The sequence below is a fragment of the Macrotis lagotis genome, chromosome X (assembly GCF_037893015.1).
Source record: "Macrotis lagotis isolate mMagLag1 chromosome X, bilby.v1.9.chrom.fasta, whole genome shotgun sequence".
Classification (NCBI taxonomy): domain Eukaryota; kingdom Metazoa; phylum Chordata; class Mammalia; order Peramelemorphia; family Peramelidae; genus Macrotis; species Macrotis lagotis.
In genome coordinates, this window is record NC_133666.1 from 544,695,978 (window position 1) to 544,714,190 (window position 18,213).

At 34.1% G+C, this 18,213-nt stretch overlaps 1 protein-coding gene across 8 annotated transcripts in view; it reads right to left on the reverse strand.

The window, feature by feature from the left end:
* RUNX1T1 (RUNX1 partner transcriptional co-repressor 1) overlaps nt 1–18,213 on the reverse strand; it is a 181,882-nt gene that overhangs the window by 43,671 nt on the left and 119,998 nt on the right. For all 8 annotated transcript variants that reach the window (XM_074200094.1, XM_074200092.1, XM_074200090.1 and 5 more), the window contains 2 exons: nt 15,899–16,080; nt 4,464–4,714 (listed from right to left, as the gene is read on the reverse strand). In XM_074200094.1, coding sequence (XP_074056195.1) covers nt 4,464–4,714; nt 15,899–16,080 — 433 coding nt within the window. The remainder of the gene's footprint in view (nt 1–4,463; nt 4,715–15,898; nt 16,081–18,213) is intronic.

Genomic DNA, 18,213 nt, shown 5'->3' on the forward strand with positions numbered 1-18,213 from the left:
TTTGTAATTTCAATTATATAGAGATTTATACACATTACAATTGCCAAAAGCGAAGTGGGAAGTAACTTATTTTTTATAATAATGCTATCTTTTATCTTTCAAAAGGCAAAGGAACCAAAAAAAGGGAAAACTATTTTGGATTCCATTCTCACTAGCAGAGAAAAAAATGGTTACTGGGATGAAAATGACCTGGGAGAAAGAGACCAAATATACCCATAATGAAGAAAACAGATTTCAAAGGATTCAGGAGGGAGATATGTAGGATTCCATACATGAAAACATCATAGATGAAGCAGTCAACCTAGGAAGAATAAAAAATGCTTAAGAATTAATTTCTAAAGACAAAAAAATTCACCCATTCCAATATGCTAGAAATAAAACTCAGAGAATTATAAAGGAAATAAATTACATTGAAATTAAGATCTAAATCTTCCAATTTAAGTTCTTGGAGCCACTGAAAAGAACACATAGATTCCTTATGAGTCTCTGGAGCCCAATTAAGTACCCCTGCTCTACATGAAACTCTTATTTCTTTCCCAATTCCTAGTGCTTCCACTTTTAAACTACTTTATATTTATTTTCTTTATATTTATTTTGTATATATACAAACATATATGTATACATCTAAATATTTTTAGTCATTAGAATATAGTTTCTCATAAATAGAAACTATTTCATTCTCTTTTAGTGTTGCTTAGTAGTAAGCACACATTACTTTAAAATGTTGGTTGATGTTTTAAGTACAAGTTGGTAAGAAAAATCAATGAAGCCTAGAGAAGAAAAAACTTGTTGGGGAAAGGAAGGGGCAGAGAACTATTGTCTAAGATTTGAAGAATTTTTTTTATGTGAAGAAGTCATTACAACCTTTTTTTCCTGACTACAGTGCGTCAACCCAAGAGACAAAGGTAGAAGTAGCCAATGGCAAACTTAGGCTTCATTCCAGGAACAACTTCCAACTATCAAGAGCTATACAAATATGGAATGGGTTTCATTTTGAGAGGTTATGATGTTCCCCTCCTTTTAAGTCTTTAATTAAAGGTTGAATGAGCACTTTTTGGCTATGTCCAAGTGGAGATTACACTGAGGTGTTATTTGGACTAAATGGTCACTGGGGTCTGTTCCAACCCTCAATTATTTTGTGAACTTGTTTCTGTGACTTTGAAATTTACACAAGATGAGTGACTCCTGTTTTTCTTAGAATTTATAATAACTTTTATTTAAGCATTTGCAAACGCATATCACGAAGTAAACTTTCCTTAAATGGCATTGATTACTAGGCAAAAAGACTCCATGTTGATACATTCTGTTAATATACTCAAATTGACTTTTGGATCAACACATACAAATTGAGAAACCAAGCTCCTGCAACTATTTGAAGGATTGATAAAGACAGAATTGGCTATTGAAGGATGCATAGAATGGTTGGTGCCTGAAGGAACACTAAAAGTCTTGGCTTTTAGGAAAGCAAAAAGTATAGACTTAGGTAGACTTTAAATGTGTGGATTAAAGTAGATAAAACCTTTTGTTGCAAATTCTAGGGGACCATATTATAAGTTTACCCTCAAGTGGGTTTTACTGTTGCTCCCTAGCACCTCTTAATCTGGTTCAAAGCTTACAACTTCCACTTTCATTCTCAGCTCATACCTCTAACATTATTCCTAAACAATACTGCAAGAATAATAAAGAATAATAAATATTTCATTACCTGGCTAACTGAGTTCTCAAGCTATACTACATCCCAGTTCTAAGTTCTTTTATTTAAAACCAAGAATATATATTATTTTTTTCCAATTACATGGTTTAGTAGATTTTCAACATTCATCCATTTGTAAATTTAAAACTTATAATATTTTCTACCATGGTCCTTATCCTCCCCATTCCTCCTCTTGGTGGTGAACAGTCCAATAAAAATTGTTCATATTCTAGTTTCATATTCCAATAATGTTTCCATTTCTTGTTATTTCATTAAGCTGCTCTAATAAATTTCCACTATTCATCTCTAAACCCCAGAAAAAAACCCCAAAAACCAATAACTATTTGTCTTACAAGACTGTCCTTCTAGTACATGAAATGGGAGAACAAAAGTAAGAGGAAGGACTGAAAAATTGTGAACTGATTTATATCAAACTTTCAGTCTTGTAGAATTGAAGGTAAGGAAGTTGACACCATCCTTAAGAAGTGAAGAATACTTTCCCTTAATATAGTCACTGATTATTCACTAAACCCCTACTCTGATGGTTTACTATGGAAAAGAAATAAGTTTAGATTCTCAGAGGTAATGCAATTAAAGGAAAACATAGGTTTTTCTTTTCATTCTAGCCAAGTTATGCATAAACTTGTCACAAATTACACAATTAAAATTTGAATGATATTTCTTTATAAGTTTGACTACCATGTGACTCAGTAGTGTAGCAAGATTATTTAATACAGCAATTTGTGAAATCTCCTACAAAATCATAGCTGTATTTTAATTTTTAGCAATGAATGAATAAGTATCCACAGTACTTAAACCATTATTTTTTTAATTTTTATTTAATTTTATTTTTAATACACTAATTATTTTTAAATTTTAATTTAACTAAAAATAAAAATATAAATTAACAAATTTTGTTTTGGGAAAATAAAGGCTTCTGAATACATATTCCAAAAGTCATCTTCACCCAAAGTACATTCCCAGAAAATACTTTCATCATTTTATGAGAGCAAAGGTACATGTTCCTTAACTTTGAAAGTAAGATAGATAGGAGTTTTGTTGACAATTTGGAAATCATGGATCTTTTAGGTACTCATTTAACTTTAAAACTTACTTTAATAATCTTCCTTCAAGTTCTATGGCAGACAAGTATTCTATTAGAGGGCATGTTAGCAACAACCATCTTTCCCAGAGGTTACTAACACATTTGACATTTAGCAGTATAAAGAGGAATGAAAGAAGTAAAAGGACTATGTATAAATATGCTGCAAATTTATCTTAACAAACATCCTTATTTTCGAGTCAAAACTATGAAAGATAAAAAAGGCACTAGATCTCTGGTTAAGTGAAATCTTGCAGTTAGGAAGTACAAAAGAATTCTGGCCCAGAAATATGGAAGACAGAAATTCAAAATCTGGTTTGGACTCTTACTAGCTATATGACAATGGATATGCAACTCATCCCTCTAAATCTCAGTTTCATCATCTGAAAATGGGAGAACAGAACTCATTCTATTGGGTTATAGGAAGAATCAAAAGAGATTATATACATATATATATGAATCACTTTTCAAATCAAAGTACTATATTAAAAGCTTTTATTTCTATTACTTTTATCTATCCACTCAACCTTTATCTCATGCTATTCCCTAATTTAGGAATGAAATTTTATGGAACTTGGAATGCTAAAAAGAATTTTCTCCCTGTGCTAATTGTACAAGTTCTGAAAATACACTTAATTATGTAAAAAAAAAAAAAGTAAGACAAAGGGAATTTTTTTTCTTTTCAAATCTAATGGCTAAAGAGCTATTTAAAATCCCACAGGGCAAAAAAAAGAAAAACAAAAGAACCCCCATCACCTCTCTCATGTGATTCTTAATCTGGGGATCTCAGAATCATGAACTTAAATAGCAAAAATATTAAAATTTTATTTTTATTCCTCTCAAAATAAAATGTAACAATTCCTTCAATATTTTAAAAACATTATTTGAAGAAAGAATTCAAAAACTTCATGTCACATCATGAAAAAAAAAGTTAGGAATACCTTGTTTAAGGAAGGATGGGAATTCAAGGAAGCCTGGAAGGATTTGCATGAACTGATGCTGAGTGAGATGAGCAGAACCAGAAAGACACTGTACACCCTAACAGCAACATGGGGGTGATGATTAACCTTGATGGACTCGCTCATTCCATCAGTGCAACAACCAAGGACAATTTGGGACTGTCTACAATGAAGAATACCATCTGTATCCAGAGAAAGAACTGTGGAGCTTGAACAAAGACCAAGGACTATTACTTTAAATTTAGAAAAAAACACCTGATATCTTATTGTCTGATCCTGCTATCTCTATTATACTTTATGTTTCTTCCTTAAGGATATGATTTCTCTCGCATCACACTCAATTTGGATCAATGTATACCATGGAAACAATCAATGTAAAGACTGGCAAATTGACTTCTGTGGGGGTGGGGGGGAGGGAAGTAAGATTAGGAGAAAAATCATAAAACTCAAAATAAATAAAATCTCTAAAAAAAAGAATACCTGGTTTAGATGACATTCAAATGTACTTAAGGAATCTAAGAGACTGAAAAAATCATAAACATGGTAGGTTCTAATGAGCATCCGAATAGCACATAAGTCTTCTCTGTGTGAAAATAACTAAAAAATCTTTTTCAGTTCAGTAAATAATTGAAACAAGAATGAAAAGGGGGTTTTCTTTGGATTCTTTTTTAAAATAAAAGTCTGTGAATGTCAGGACATCCATTCTTACCCATAGGTCTGTTCCTGTCCCTGAGGTCCCTGTGGTTGGGGTGTCGGTAGGAGTCCCTGTAGTGGTGGGCAATGGCCATATCATCCAAACGATAATGCTGAGGTGGTGGTGGGGTAGGGTGAGGCAGGCCGTTGGGCTGGTAAGATAAGCCATTATTTGGACTGTACCGCTGGCCTGGGCTAATAGTGCATGGCCGCTTGCTTGGATGCTCGGAGTGCAAAGGCTCTCTGTCAAAGCCATTTTCTTTGGTTCTGAAGTTGGAAAAACAAAAAGAAAAATTATTTCATTATTTACCCTACAATCAGTGTTATTTGGACACTCACTCCTAATGGAGTCCTAGACACATTCTGATGGAGTTCATTTTGCTGTTTTAGAGTCGAAGTTCAGAATTTTTAAAAGAAGAATGGGTCATCATTGAAATCTAGGTAAAAGTCAAAATGACAGGGAACCAAAACTATTAGAAGTCTTTTCATTCTCACTGAAGCTAACCTTCACAGATTCAATTAATTTGGATGGATTTACAATTCATACTGCCCTCTGTAGAATGACATTTTTCAACTAAAAGTTAAGTTTCTGGTCCTTGAATAATGGATAGATTTGTTCTTTGAAAATAATCATTGAAAAAAACAACAGAAATACCTTATCAATACCTACATTATCTTTTAATCCAAACTTGGGTCAGACTTTTATGCAAAGGGAAATTAAGCACATAGAAGAAAATAAGAATCATTTGTATATCTGATACAACAATGGTAACACAAAATTCAGAATTTTAGGAATGAGATGAAATTTCAGAGATGAGATGAATCTATTAAACACACGAACCCATCCATCTTCCTTTCCCAAGTAAGATACTGCGTCCTAGAGAGATAAAGTGATCTATCTAACCAAGGTTACACAACTAGTGAGCATTCAAGCTGAGAAAACCTAGTTAAACCCACAGCTCATTTTTATCACACTGCTCTATTCATGCTATTTTTGAGGCTTTCTTTAAAATGGGAAGAACTACATAAATCTAAGATAATTTTAATATTTAATCACAACTCCTTGATTAACCAACCAAAATCGGCAAAGGATCAGTTAAGAAACAAATGCTAAGAATCTTGCATTTTGATAGGTACTCTGTTAAGCAGAAGGGTAAAAAGCAGTTCATAATCTCAAGTAGTTCATAGTCTTATAGAGACAAAATGAAAAAACAACCAACAATATTATACATAGGATAAACTTGAGATAATCAGCAGTGGAAAGACAGCCACATTAAAGAGGGTCAAGAAAGGCAGATTTTACCTGAAACTTGAAAGACACTGAGATGAAGAGAGAGAATAATCTTTAGTCAAGCCAGTCAAAAGGTTTGGTATAAGGAAATGTAGCGAATTATTTTGTTTCATGACTAAAAAGACCAGTGTCACAAAACTGCAGAATATGTTATGACAGTAGAAGAAGCCTACAAAGATGGAGGCAATATCTTCTAGTGATATCTAGACAACAAGCTAATGGACTCATTCAGAAGATAACAGATGCTCTTAGCTGAGCATATCGTGCCCTGGTTAGAAAAGCTGAAATCTATTTCCCCAAGGGAATTTCCTATCATGAAACATTCAGAACTGATACAGTTCTGAAGAGACTGACATACTAGTATAAAATGTACTATGTTCTTTTTGCTTGTTTGTTTGTTAGGTATCTAATAGTAAAAAGTCCCTAATAGACCTTTGAAACCTCTTAGAATCAGACCAAAGTGCTGAGATGCATAGAGCATGAGGAGGATCAAAATGTTCACATTATGAAATACAATTGGACAACCTCTGAGAAAGATCCCATGTCCTCACCATCACCTTTTCCCTTCAAAATCATTCTCTGCCAAACACTAGCTTCTCCAAGAATTTTCTTGGACTTAATAATGATGCCAAGAAAAATACAGTTTAAGTAGGCTTATACTTAAATAAGCCCACCTTGAAGACTCAATTATTATGTGATAAAACTTCATTCAAGAAGGGTAATAGAACTAGAGTCAGCAGATATGGGTGCCCATCCTAAAACTGATAATGTGTGACTTTGGTCAATTTACTTAAAACTCTTTAGGCCTCAATTTCTTCATTTGAATAAAAGGATAAGGTTGAGCTGCTTGAATACATGAATACCTTCTTTCTATCCCTAAACACTGTAACTACAAATAGACTGAATTCTAATCAAGCAACCATGAAATAGCAGAAGAATCAGAGGAAATCCTCCAATGTTGGGAAACAAAAAGATGAGAGAAGGATATGAATTCTAATCAAGCAACCATGCAATAGCAGAAGAATCAGAGGAAATCCTCCAATGTTGGGGAAAAAAAGATGAGAGAAGGATATAAACATGAATCACACAGATGAAAAGGCACACAAACTACAACTGACACCAATAGAGGAAGAATTCGTTACTGAGTTCAGAGACTCAGTTAAATAATGAGAATACTCCTAAGAATCAAAAAATTAAGCAATAAAAAAATCTGTGAAGAGTCAAAACAGGGACAGAAATTAGATCTGAGATTGCATTAGTGTAATCATTTCTGGAGGAGAAAACTGAAGAGCAAAAGAGAGAAATTCCTTGATAACAGGAATGTTGTCTTTTTTTTTCTTTGTAGATATTTAATAAATATATGTCTGTGTGTACATACATATAAACACACACACACACACACACACATACAGACATATACATCTCTGTTGGGGGAGAGGAGTGTGGAGAAGGAGTTCCAAATTAATTATTCATCAATGGGAAGAATTACTAAGCATGGTACTTCCCTCTTCCGATACAAATAGGCACTTTTTTCTTTATCTTCTTGGCTATGACATAGAGAAATTAAATGATTTTACTAGGAACAGTCAATACATGGTAAAAATGGCTTTAAAACAAAGGAATGTCTTCTTTCCTCAATACTATATTGTTCCATAGATAGATAGATAGACAGACAGACAGATAGATAGAGGTAGAGATATATAGGAAGATAGAGATATCAAAAGTGAATTTTATTCATTCCTTCATTCAACAAATATTTGCTCAGTGGATCACACAAAATTCATTAAGCACTGCCTCCTCTCTTAGAGGATTCAGAGTCAAAAGTATGCTGGCTTAGTGAACCTCCAGCAAGGCAATTAATCTCAGGGCTCTGGGCCAATGGAGTCAAACTCAATTAGAAATGGAGTCCATTAAACTGTGCCTAAGGTTCCCTGAAGGATGTACACTGAATTAGAACTACAAATCAACATTATTTATATTTTATTGTATTTTTATTTAAATTATTTCTCAATTACATTTTAATCTGGTTCAAGATGTCCAGCAGCTGTCTTAGAGAACTCTTGAAAATGATACATTATACAAAGAAGGTGCTTAACTACAGTGACAGAGGTAGTTATATCATTCTCTCAAGGTGTTTAAAAATTGAAAAGACCTAAACTCAAAAAGAATGAATTCAACAAAGTTGCGGAGTCAGAGAACCAAAGAAAGGTTGCTAGCTCAACATAATAAAAAGCTCTAGATATATAGATAGGGAAGCAATGTAGAGAAAAAAGATCACAGTGTGCAAACTTTGAATTTTGCAAAGGAAAAAACTAGGACCTGAAAGTTCAAGTAATTTAAGTTACTGTCAGAAAAGGAATCACAGATCAGGGATTTGAAACCAAATCCTCTGGCTTAAAATCTAGCTGTTCTTCCACTGTACCATGCTGCTTCTTTGAAAAATAGATTAGGGCTAGGTAAAGACCTTTAAATTAAATTAAAAATTAATCAGTTAACTCACCATTTAATTACAGAGTGGCTGAAAGTCTTTAAATTATTATTATTACTTTATTAATATGTAAATACAACTCTATTACACTATATTCATTTGTGAACCTATGAACCCAAGAGTTTACATAATAAAAAATTTCTATAAGGTGTCCATGCTTTTTTCTGAAACTAAAAAATTCAGTGTAAAACTACATGAACCAACCCATATTTCAGTAGGTTCAATTTAGAATATATAAGTAGATGCTATAGCCTTAGTAATAATGATCTTCATAGTTCATAGATCTGATCATATTTGCCTAATTATCTTCTTCTGAAGATTATAAAGAAATCATTAATTTGCCAAAGCAAAAGAAAATTCAATGGCAGTTTGAATATTTATAAATACTAAATCCCAATAAATTCTAATAGAATTTGCTTCCAAAGAGCCAAATTATTGTCATTTCCCTCCCTCCACTTTCAAATTTATTCCCTAATTGATGAAATGGATTTTCTGTTCCTAAAGAACTTTTAATAATTCTTTAATAATGCACAAATCACAGTTGTAATAGAGGACAGGCATTCTGTTAATATGGATGCTTAATAAGATAACACATAGAATATGACATGTAAATGCTAGCTATTATAATTACCATTATTTTACTTTTCCCAAAAAATATTATGGATAAATTTTTTGATTTTGGTTCATCATGTTTCCTCTACCTTTTAGTAACATTATTTGCATCTATCTCTCTAGGGAATTTATTTTTACCTAAGTCTCAGTTGCCTCCTGTGTAAAAGGAGATGATTAAAATAAATGCCTTGAGATTCCCTTAAAGTTATGCCCCTCAAAATCCAAAGAACTATCATAGAACCATCTTTAGTTATTACAGAGGATTAATGAATGTGCAGTCTATGTAATAAAACCAATGTCAGGAGTTAGAAATGAAAACATATACCTTAAGCTATGCATTTATTTTAAAAACTAATGTTTAATGGAGGAAATAAAAGGAAAAGTTGCATTTTAAAACGTGCGCATTTATAGAAAATTATATTTAATGGTGGAAATGTTGCTTGTTTCAAGTAATTTGAAAGAATAACACTAGGAAAAATGACTTTCTCTTAAGTCATTGGGCACTCAGGATGAGTTCCTTAACAGATAGTGAAGCAAAGATATAATAATGATGAGGATGTAGAAAAATCTTTGTTTTTAACTGTTGCCATAGGACTAGGCTCTCCTCTGACCCCCTGCTACTCATGCTAGAAAAGTAGGGAGAGGAAAGAAGGAAATCTTCAACATTTTTCAATACTCTAAGGTCTTGTAGAAACTTGCTCCTCCACCCAACCTTCCAGTCTTTATGGAAGGGAAATGATGCATTTCATGAGTTATCTTGGTGAGTAGTTTTAAATGAGTGTTCTTAACCTCTCACCCTTACCTCTTGTGAACTTTTCACTTCCCTTTAAAAAGGTACGTGCTTATGTTCTCCAGATTCCAAAGGCTGAAATAGATTATAAAAGTAGGATGGCAAAGGAACCCAAATAATTTATTTTTCATCTGTTTAGAAAACATGAAAATTATATTTCATTTCTTGGTTATTTTTTTCCCATTCTTTTAGACTAAAGAGTCAGACTAACTTTTGTGCTCCCTGAGAAACAGTGGTAAATATTTCATTCCTATCTATGTATTCCTAAAATGCCTACAGATTGTAGTTTTCATGGGAATGAAAATTTTAAATTCCTTTTTTCCCCAGTTTAGGGTAGACAGCATTCTTCCACTATGCTATAGACTCAACACAGCTGCTCAGGGACCACCTCTCCAGAGTGAAAAAAAAAAATAGAAATAGATCAAATCTCACTTTTTCACACTGAGCAAACTATTTTCATCAATGGCCCTAGAGGATTCACTTCTCTGTAAATAACAATAATTGTTAAATAAAACATAACCAGCCACTCTCCTATTTAAGGCAAACTGAAAAACAGAAGTGGATTCAATTTGCCAAAACTTCCTTCCCAAAAGCTGATGACTGACTAATAGATTAAATCAGCGGTCTCAGGGTTGAAGCCTCCAAAGTTGTAAACAAAAATAAAGGGAGCACTTTTACCCATGACATGTCAGGAACAAATTACCCAAATGTGTTTTCTCCTCCTCAGGTGTCAGTATCTTTCCTCTGTCAGTGACTGACGGCTCCCAGTGTTATTGCAGAAACAGATTGATCTTTTTAATGAGCCAGTTTAATAGACTCCAAAATCTCACCGTGGCTGCTCATCCATGTCAGACCATATGCACCACAAAACATTCAGTTAAACAAAACAAAAAAAAAAAAAAAAAAAAAAAAAACTCCCCAAAAACAAAAGCAAAAAAAAAAAAGCAAAGCTTTGACTATTCTATACTCTATAAAATTTCATACTGTAGAATTGGATGTACAGATAAATAACTAGCATAACAGGAAATGCATATGCAAAGCAAGATGCAAAAATGTATGCAAAAAAAATTCTATCGAGGACCATATTTTCTCGGATCTGCTCAAATTCCCATAAGATACAAATATATTTACACAACACATTCTTGTCAACCCTCCTCCAAACTCTGAGGGGGATGGGGAAAAGAGAGATTAATTTAGCATTCTGCTTTCATAACATATACATTTTAAAATTATATTGCATTTATCTAAGTTCAAACCAGAGATCAGTGTTTAATCTTAACCTCAGTAACCATTCACATTTGAGCAAAAAAAAAAAAAAGAAATGCCAGCTTCCCTCCAATTATAAGAGAATTGTTGCATAATTGTATGCAAATACTGGCATAAAAAGTTCAAAATACATTTTGGGAAGTGCTAACTAGTTCTGTAAAAATGAAGGTAATCACTAGTATAGCATTTTTCCTGTTTTTTTCATGGGGTTTTCAATAAAAATTTTACCATGAAGAAAACCTAAAAGTCATGTGTCAATACCAATTCTGTTTTTTGATCACTGGAGTAAAGGGAAGGAATTCCAAACTATGATGTTCTTGTGTTGTCTGCTCTGAAATGACTTCTGCTTACAGAACACTCATATTTACTTTGAGGCCAGATAGCCTCAGCATCAAAATCAATACCTTTTCCTATAAAAAAATAAAAAGATCTATACCTTTCTCTAGGATCAAACATGTTATTCCCTTTTCCACTGAAACAGTAGTATAACCATGTCAATATTAAGTGGCTACTGAACTGGTTGAATGATCATGCCAAAAGAGTAGTCACTAAAGAGAGAGAGACACAAGGATCTGTGCTTGGCTCTGGGCTGTTCAACATTTTTATCAATGACTTGAATAATGCCACAAAAGGTCTACTTATAAAAAAGATATAAGCCCCAAAACTAGAAGGAGAGGTTAAGATTAACACATAAGAAAACTCTTGGAATTCAACAAGATCTTGAAAGAACAGTAAGTCAAATCTAGTAAGATGAAATCTAATTGAGAGAAATGTAAAGCCTTAGGCACAATTAATCCCAAAATGATTTTCACAAATACAAATAGGGGATACATGCCTCAAAAGGAGTTGATCTGAAAAAGAAATAGAATTCAATAAATAGTAGGAAGTGGATGACAAAAAAGAGACAAAAAACCCTAAAGTGATCACCAGTGGCATTAATCAAGATTCGAAACTAGGCTGGTGATAATCCTGCCATATTCTGTCCTAATTAGATCAATTGTAGAATTGTGCATTCAATTCCAGGTGTCACATTTCACAGATGTCAATTGGAGAAGAGTGGTCAAGATTCTGAGTGTCCTAATACTGCCCCCCCCCCCACGCACACACCCAGGACCAATAAGTAGTAAGAGCTGGATATATTTAGACTCGAGAAAAAAAAGATTCAAAAAGGTCATGATAGATTTCAGCATCAAGTATCTGGGAAGGGTTATTTGAAATAGGGATTTAATTCTTTTTCTCATTAAAGCTAAAGAACAGAATTAAAAGTAATTTATTCTTCCATGCATGAGATATACCCTTTTTCAAAAAATTTGAGGTCTAAAAACTGGGAGCATCTTATACAATGTTAGCAAATTTTTTTACTTATGTTCCCCACAGTTTTACGCTTATTGTCTTTGCATACATTTTTCACATTAGTTATGAGTATATTACATTATTTTTGCCCTGTTCTCCTCAGAAAAGATTTTCATAATGTTCAGGATTCAAGTTCAAAGTGATCTAGTTTGCAAAAGTGAATGGAGGGACTGAGCACTGGCCCTGGACTCAGGAGTACCTGAGTCAAATCCGGCCTCAGACACTTAATAATTACCTAGCTGTGTGGCCTTGGGCAAGCCACTTAACCCCTACTGCCTTGCAAAAATAAAAATAAAAAAAGTGAATGGAAACTGAGCTGCTGAATGTCAGTTTGGTCCTTCTCCAAATGAGAAAACAATCTGAGACTGGCTACAGGAAGAAGAAACCTTACTGAAAACATCAGGGCAGAAGAATGCCATGAGATGCAAGTCAGCCAAATGGCCTCAGAGACAGAATGGAAGAGATGGAGTGAAGAGCAAAGGACCTTTGGAATTCCTGTGTCCATAAAGATGGTTTAGCATAAGGTAAGAAGAATTACTGATAAAAGTGACTGATTTCAAAGAAGGTCACAATTAGTGCTTCAGGTTCATGAAATGGAATGGATGCATCCTGCAGCAGACTTCCGGAGGGAGTGCATATAGCCAACCCCAGACCAGAGCTCAGGCAGGAGAGCAGTATGCTAAGGCAGAGATTTGTCATCAAACACAGTTGAGGACAAGCTAATGGATGGTAGTTTTGATATTGACGAGGAGCTGTATGAATTTTATGATGAATAAAACTTGAGTTCAATAACTTTAAGTATTTTTTTTTCAAATTTCAAGCCCCAGAATTAAAATGTGTCTTAAACATGGGGAACTTTGGGAATTGTTCAAAGTTAAAGAGAAGACTTTGAGGTGACATAAAAATATTCTCTATTAAGTAGAACTGTCAAAAAGTAGAATGTACTGCTTCAGAAGGAAGTATGGTCACCCTCATTAAATTTTAATTCATGATCAAGCTGGACTGGAAGGCTTCTAAGGTTCCATCCAACTCTTCTAGGATCCCCACCAATTCTTTAGTGGCCATCCTCAATCTATTACCTGTATATAACTTGCCTGGTTTTAACATTTGGGGAAAAGCTATCTCTAATATATTAGCTTCGTCATATGGGTATTGCAAAAATATTGCCCTTAGTTGCTAGCAGTAAGCATTTTCTTAGATTTCATTCCATTAAACACTTTATTAAGCAGCTACTCCATACAGTGCTAGATGCTAAAGATATAAAAAAATCTACAAAACAGGGGGCAGCTAGGTGGCACAATGGGAAAATCACGCACCCTGTAGTCAGGAGGATCTGAGTTCAAATCCAACCTCAGACACGTAATAATTACCACCTAGCTGTGTGACCTTGGGCAAGCCACTAACTCCACTGCCTTGAAAAACAAAACGTAAAAAAACAACAAAAAAAATCTACAAAACAGAACTACTCTCAAAAAACTTCTAATGGGGAAAAAATCTAATAAGGGATCAAAAAATTTGGAGGCCACTTAATAGAATGCTTCCTACCCCCCCCCACATACACTTTACAAAAGAGAAAATCAAGTATTTGAAAATATGAGTTGCCAAGCATCATTTAACAAGTATCAGAGACAGGATTTAAACCTAGAATTTTCAAAGTCTAGCATTATTCTACTTATGCCTAATAAGGGGTAAACTACAAATAATTGTCATATAAAGAGCCGCAAAGAATGTAAAGGAAAAGTCCAGATAAAGGCAAGAAGAGAAATCAATCATACATGTCATGTGATAGGGAAGAAAAATCTTCTTTAAGAACACAGCATCTAAGTAAGGTCTTAAAGGAAAAAGATAAGTCTTCAATATGAAAAGGATGATGAAACAAAAGCAAATGCATGGATATAGGAGAGCACAGGAAAATAAGCAGAGCAAGACAGAATCTGGTTTGGGTGAAACATAAAACTTAGTATAAAAATGGCTGATATGGTAAATGTGAGTTAGATGTTGGAATCTTAAATACCAATCTCAAGACTGATATTTTACTGGATCAACAATGGGAAGTCACTAAGTGTTTTTGAATAGAAAATGATTGTGATCAACATGGTAAAGGGTGCCAGGTGAAATGTGATCAAGAAAATATTTACAGAAATAAGAAATTATCAATGAGGGAAATTAAAGATGATTCAGAATATGTTGGGAAGTATTTGGTTATTTATTTAACTAATCTATTAAAAATGAATTTATCAAGCACTTCTATGTGTTACCCATTAGGTAATGCTGAGGAGTTAAAGAAAAAGACTATTTAAAATGAGTAAATATCAAAGTCAATCTCAAACAGAAAAGACCTCTAATAATGTTGACATTTCAAAGACTGATCTGATAAGAATATGATAAAAAATGAGTAAAAAAGTTAGCAAAACTAATAATTTTTAACAGATCTTTATATGGCCAAGCAAGTTAATATGCTTAATAGCTTCCCTGTCATTGAAAACTGTATTTTCTTTATGTTAATGAGCATAAATGAATAAAACACAATCCCTCACCTCAAGAAGTTTTCACTCTAATGGGTAGAATAAAAACAACATGTGCAGTTATAACAAAAGATGAAATATGATAAATAAAATAGGTACAAAAGTTTAAGGGAAAATTACAACCTGAAGTGGGACAGTGGGAGAAGAGTAGTTGAGGAAGACTTCAAGGAAAAGGTGGCATTTGATTTTGATTTTCAAGGATGGTCAGGATCTCAGCAGATAAAGATGAAGAAAAGGAGATAAGGCACTGAGGAGGATAGGTAGAGGAAAAAGTAAATAGCCCAATTTGTGCATATATGTATATATATGATAAATATCTATGAATACACACACACACACACACACACATATATATAATTTTCAATCAGACATAGTGATTTGGAAGGGAAAAAGCCTCAATAATAATGCCCACTCCAAAAGTTCTTCTAATTCATTCATTCATTCAATGTCTTAGGTCAAAGACTAAGTGAGAGAGTAGGAGTTAAAAGCTATTATTATGCTTTAGCTGCTACAAAGGACATTCAGGGGGAAAAAAAGGAGGATAAAGGGTCAAAATAAGACTTATAAGTTCCTGAAACAACCATAGAAACTCAGATCAATTAAATGGGATGGAATACTGCAAAAAAAAAAGACATTTTAGCAACAATAGTTGAATTTTAAAAGTACTTTTAAAGTTTACAAAGCACTTTACATGGTTTTGTTCATCTGATACTAAAAGCAATTGCACTGGGAAGATATAACAGCTATTATTCTTCTGCTTTTACATAGGAATAAAATGAGATGCAGATGCGTTAAAGACTCTCGTCCAGGGTCACAAAACTCATAAGCATCCTAACTGGAATTTCAATTCAATGTTCTGCTAAGTATGCATCCAATGCCTCACCTTCTCCCCCCCCATTAGATTAATAGGATCCCACACTCTAAAATAATGGGGAACACACACACACATTAACTTTAATACCAAAGAACTTATCTAAACTCTAAAAATCAATCGGGAATCTATAGCAGCCCAATAGATCTTCTGAGAACCCTGAATCACCCATGGCCACATCACTGACCACATCTGCCTCCTTCAGGAACAGGTAAAGCCCATGTCTTTGGGTGTATTCCTCTGGGCTCCTCTCACCTGTCTGGAGTTCGCCTCTTCCCGTTTTCATTCACATCGAGAAGCAGCTCTGAGGAATCAACAGGTGAGGTGGTGTTGGCGTCCAGGAGCAGCTGTTCATGTTGAGCGAGGTACTGGGCAGGGTTCTGTTTGGCCAGTCTTGCACAATGCAGGAGCTCCCGTTGTAGGAGGGGGAGGTTGGCCTGCAAAAGTATTTCAGAAAGAAGAAAAAGATAGGTCAGTTTGTTTCATCTAGGACTAAGCACCTGCATCTCACTGCAAACAATGTCTGAGCTGGTTGAGCTCCAAATCTAATCTAAGCATATGTTTTCATGATGGCACACAAGAACCCCTGTGTGAAAATATAACCCAATGCATCTACCAGCTACATCTTCTATTCCCAATAAGCAGGACTCTGACCTACAAGTAAATCCATGACAGAACTGGAATAAGAAAGAAGGTCTAAGCAAAAAAAAAAATATTCAGATAACTCAAGATTACAGCACTGTCCCAGGTCAAGTAATGACAAGACACAAAGGAGTGGAAATATAAAGTACTCAACCCATCTATAACTTACAGGCCAGTCACAGTTTTATGTACAAATACAAAGAAAGAAACAATTCATAGTCTCAGACATCTTACATTCTAATGATAAATTCAGCAAATCTTTAAAAAACGCACACACACACACACACACACACACACACACACACACACACAAATCATAAATGTAAAAGAAAAACAAAGGTAATTAGAGAAGGAAGAACAGTACCAGTTGGGGGGGGCGGGGATCAGGAAAGGCTTCAAACAGAAGATGATTCTAGAGCTGAATCTTATAGAAAAGGACTTTATATGGTGAAATTAAGGGGAAAAACTTTCCAATGCAAAGGAATGGATATAGGAAATCACAAAGAACTCCCTAAAGCATTCCAATGTAATAAATTGAGGATTAGTTTTCCTTCAAGGATCAACTCAAAGGTTTCCTCCTATAGGGAGCTATCCCAAATCCCCCTAGTAATTAATGGCCCATCATTTCAGTTTAACTGCCCACATACCCATTCTCCTAGAAGAACCTATTCTTTCAGGACAAAGACTGCTGTCCATCCTGTTTTAGTATTCTAACACCTAACATAGCATTACAGTAGTTCATTAAGACATAAGAGTGAGAATGGATATTGAATAAGATTCAATTCAAACATTATCTTTCACAGGAGACTTTCCTGGTCTCTCTGCACAACTCAAGACTGTCCTAATTTACTCTCTTCCTTCTTTGATATATACTTCCTTCTTTACATATATACTCATGCCTTTTACTTATTGCCACCTGTTTCTGTTTCACTTCCTAGAAAGCAGGGATTTGTTTTATGTTTTTGTCTATCTCTGTAACCCTAAATGTTTGACTGTTTCATTAAAGTCAGTTCCTTCTCCACTCCAAGGCAAATATTCCCAATTGGCTTCATCTCATCTTCTCACAGTGTAATCGATTCCATTACATTCATTATATTGGTCACTCCTAAAATAGATGACATACCTGAAGATAAGTTATTCATCATTATATCATGTATTACTTTAAACCAGAATTAAAGTTTTAATTATATCAAAGCTATAGCTAAGAGGTAAAATGTAGAATCATTAAGTGAACTGCTCCTGGTTTAGAATTGTGTTTTAGATTAGGGAAACTGAGATAAACATGTATAATGGGTAGAAGAAGGTTTCATATCAAAATCAATCAATCCTTTGCTTCAGGTTGATTATAGCATAATGGTTCTTAATACCAAAACTAGTTCCAAAAGGTCATTAATGGAGCCTAAAAAAACTGTCCAGAGATTTATCCTAGGTAAACTTTTTAAAGAAAAGAACTATTTATAAATATAAAATTTCAATATTTTCACAGAATTTTAGATTTGGAAGACAATTCAGATCCATATTATCCAGCCTATATCAGAAAAAGGATCTGCTCCTCCACATTATGTCAATTCTGGACAGTAGCATGTCTGCCTTTTGGCATCACTGGTTTCTTTTTCAAGACTCAGTTCCAATATCTTCCACAGGAGACTTTCCTGGTCCCTATGGCCTAATTTACTCTCTTCCTACTTTGAAGCATCTTACATATAAATACCCATACATTTGTATAATGGCACCTCTGTTTGCATGTCACCTATGGAATGGAAAGTAGGGGTTTGTTTTATGTTTTTGTCTGTTTTGGTATTCCTTAATGTGTGACTTTGATTAAAAGTGGTTCTTCTCCAAGGTAAATACTCCCACTTGGCTTCATCTCATCTTTTTCCTAGTGAAATCTCCTGTAATGCATTCATTTTATTGTTCATCCTTCTTTA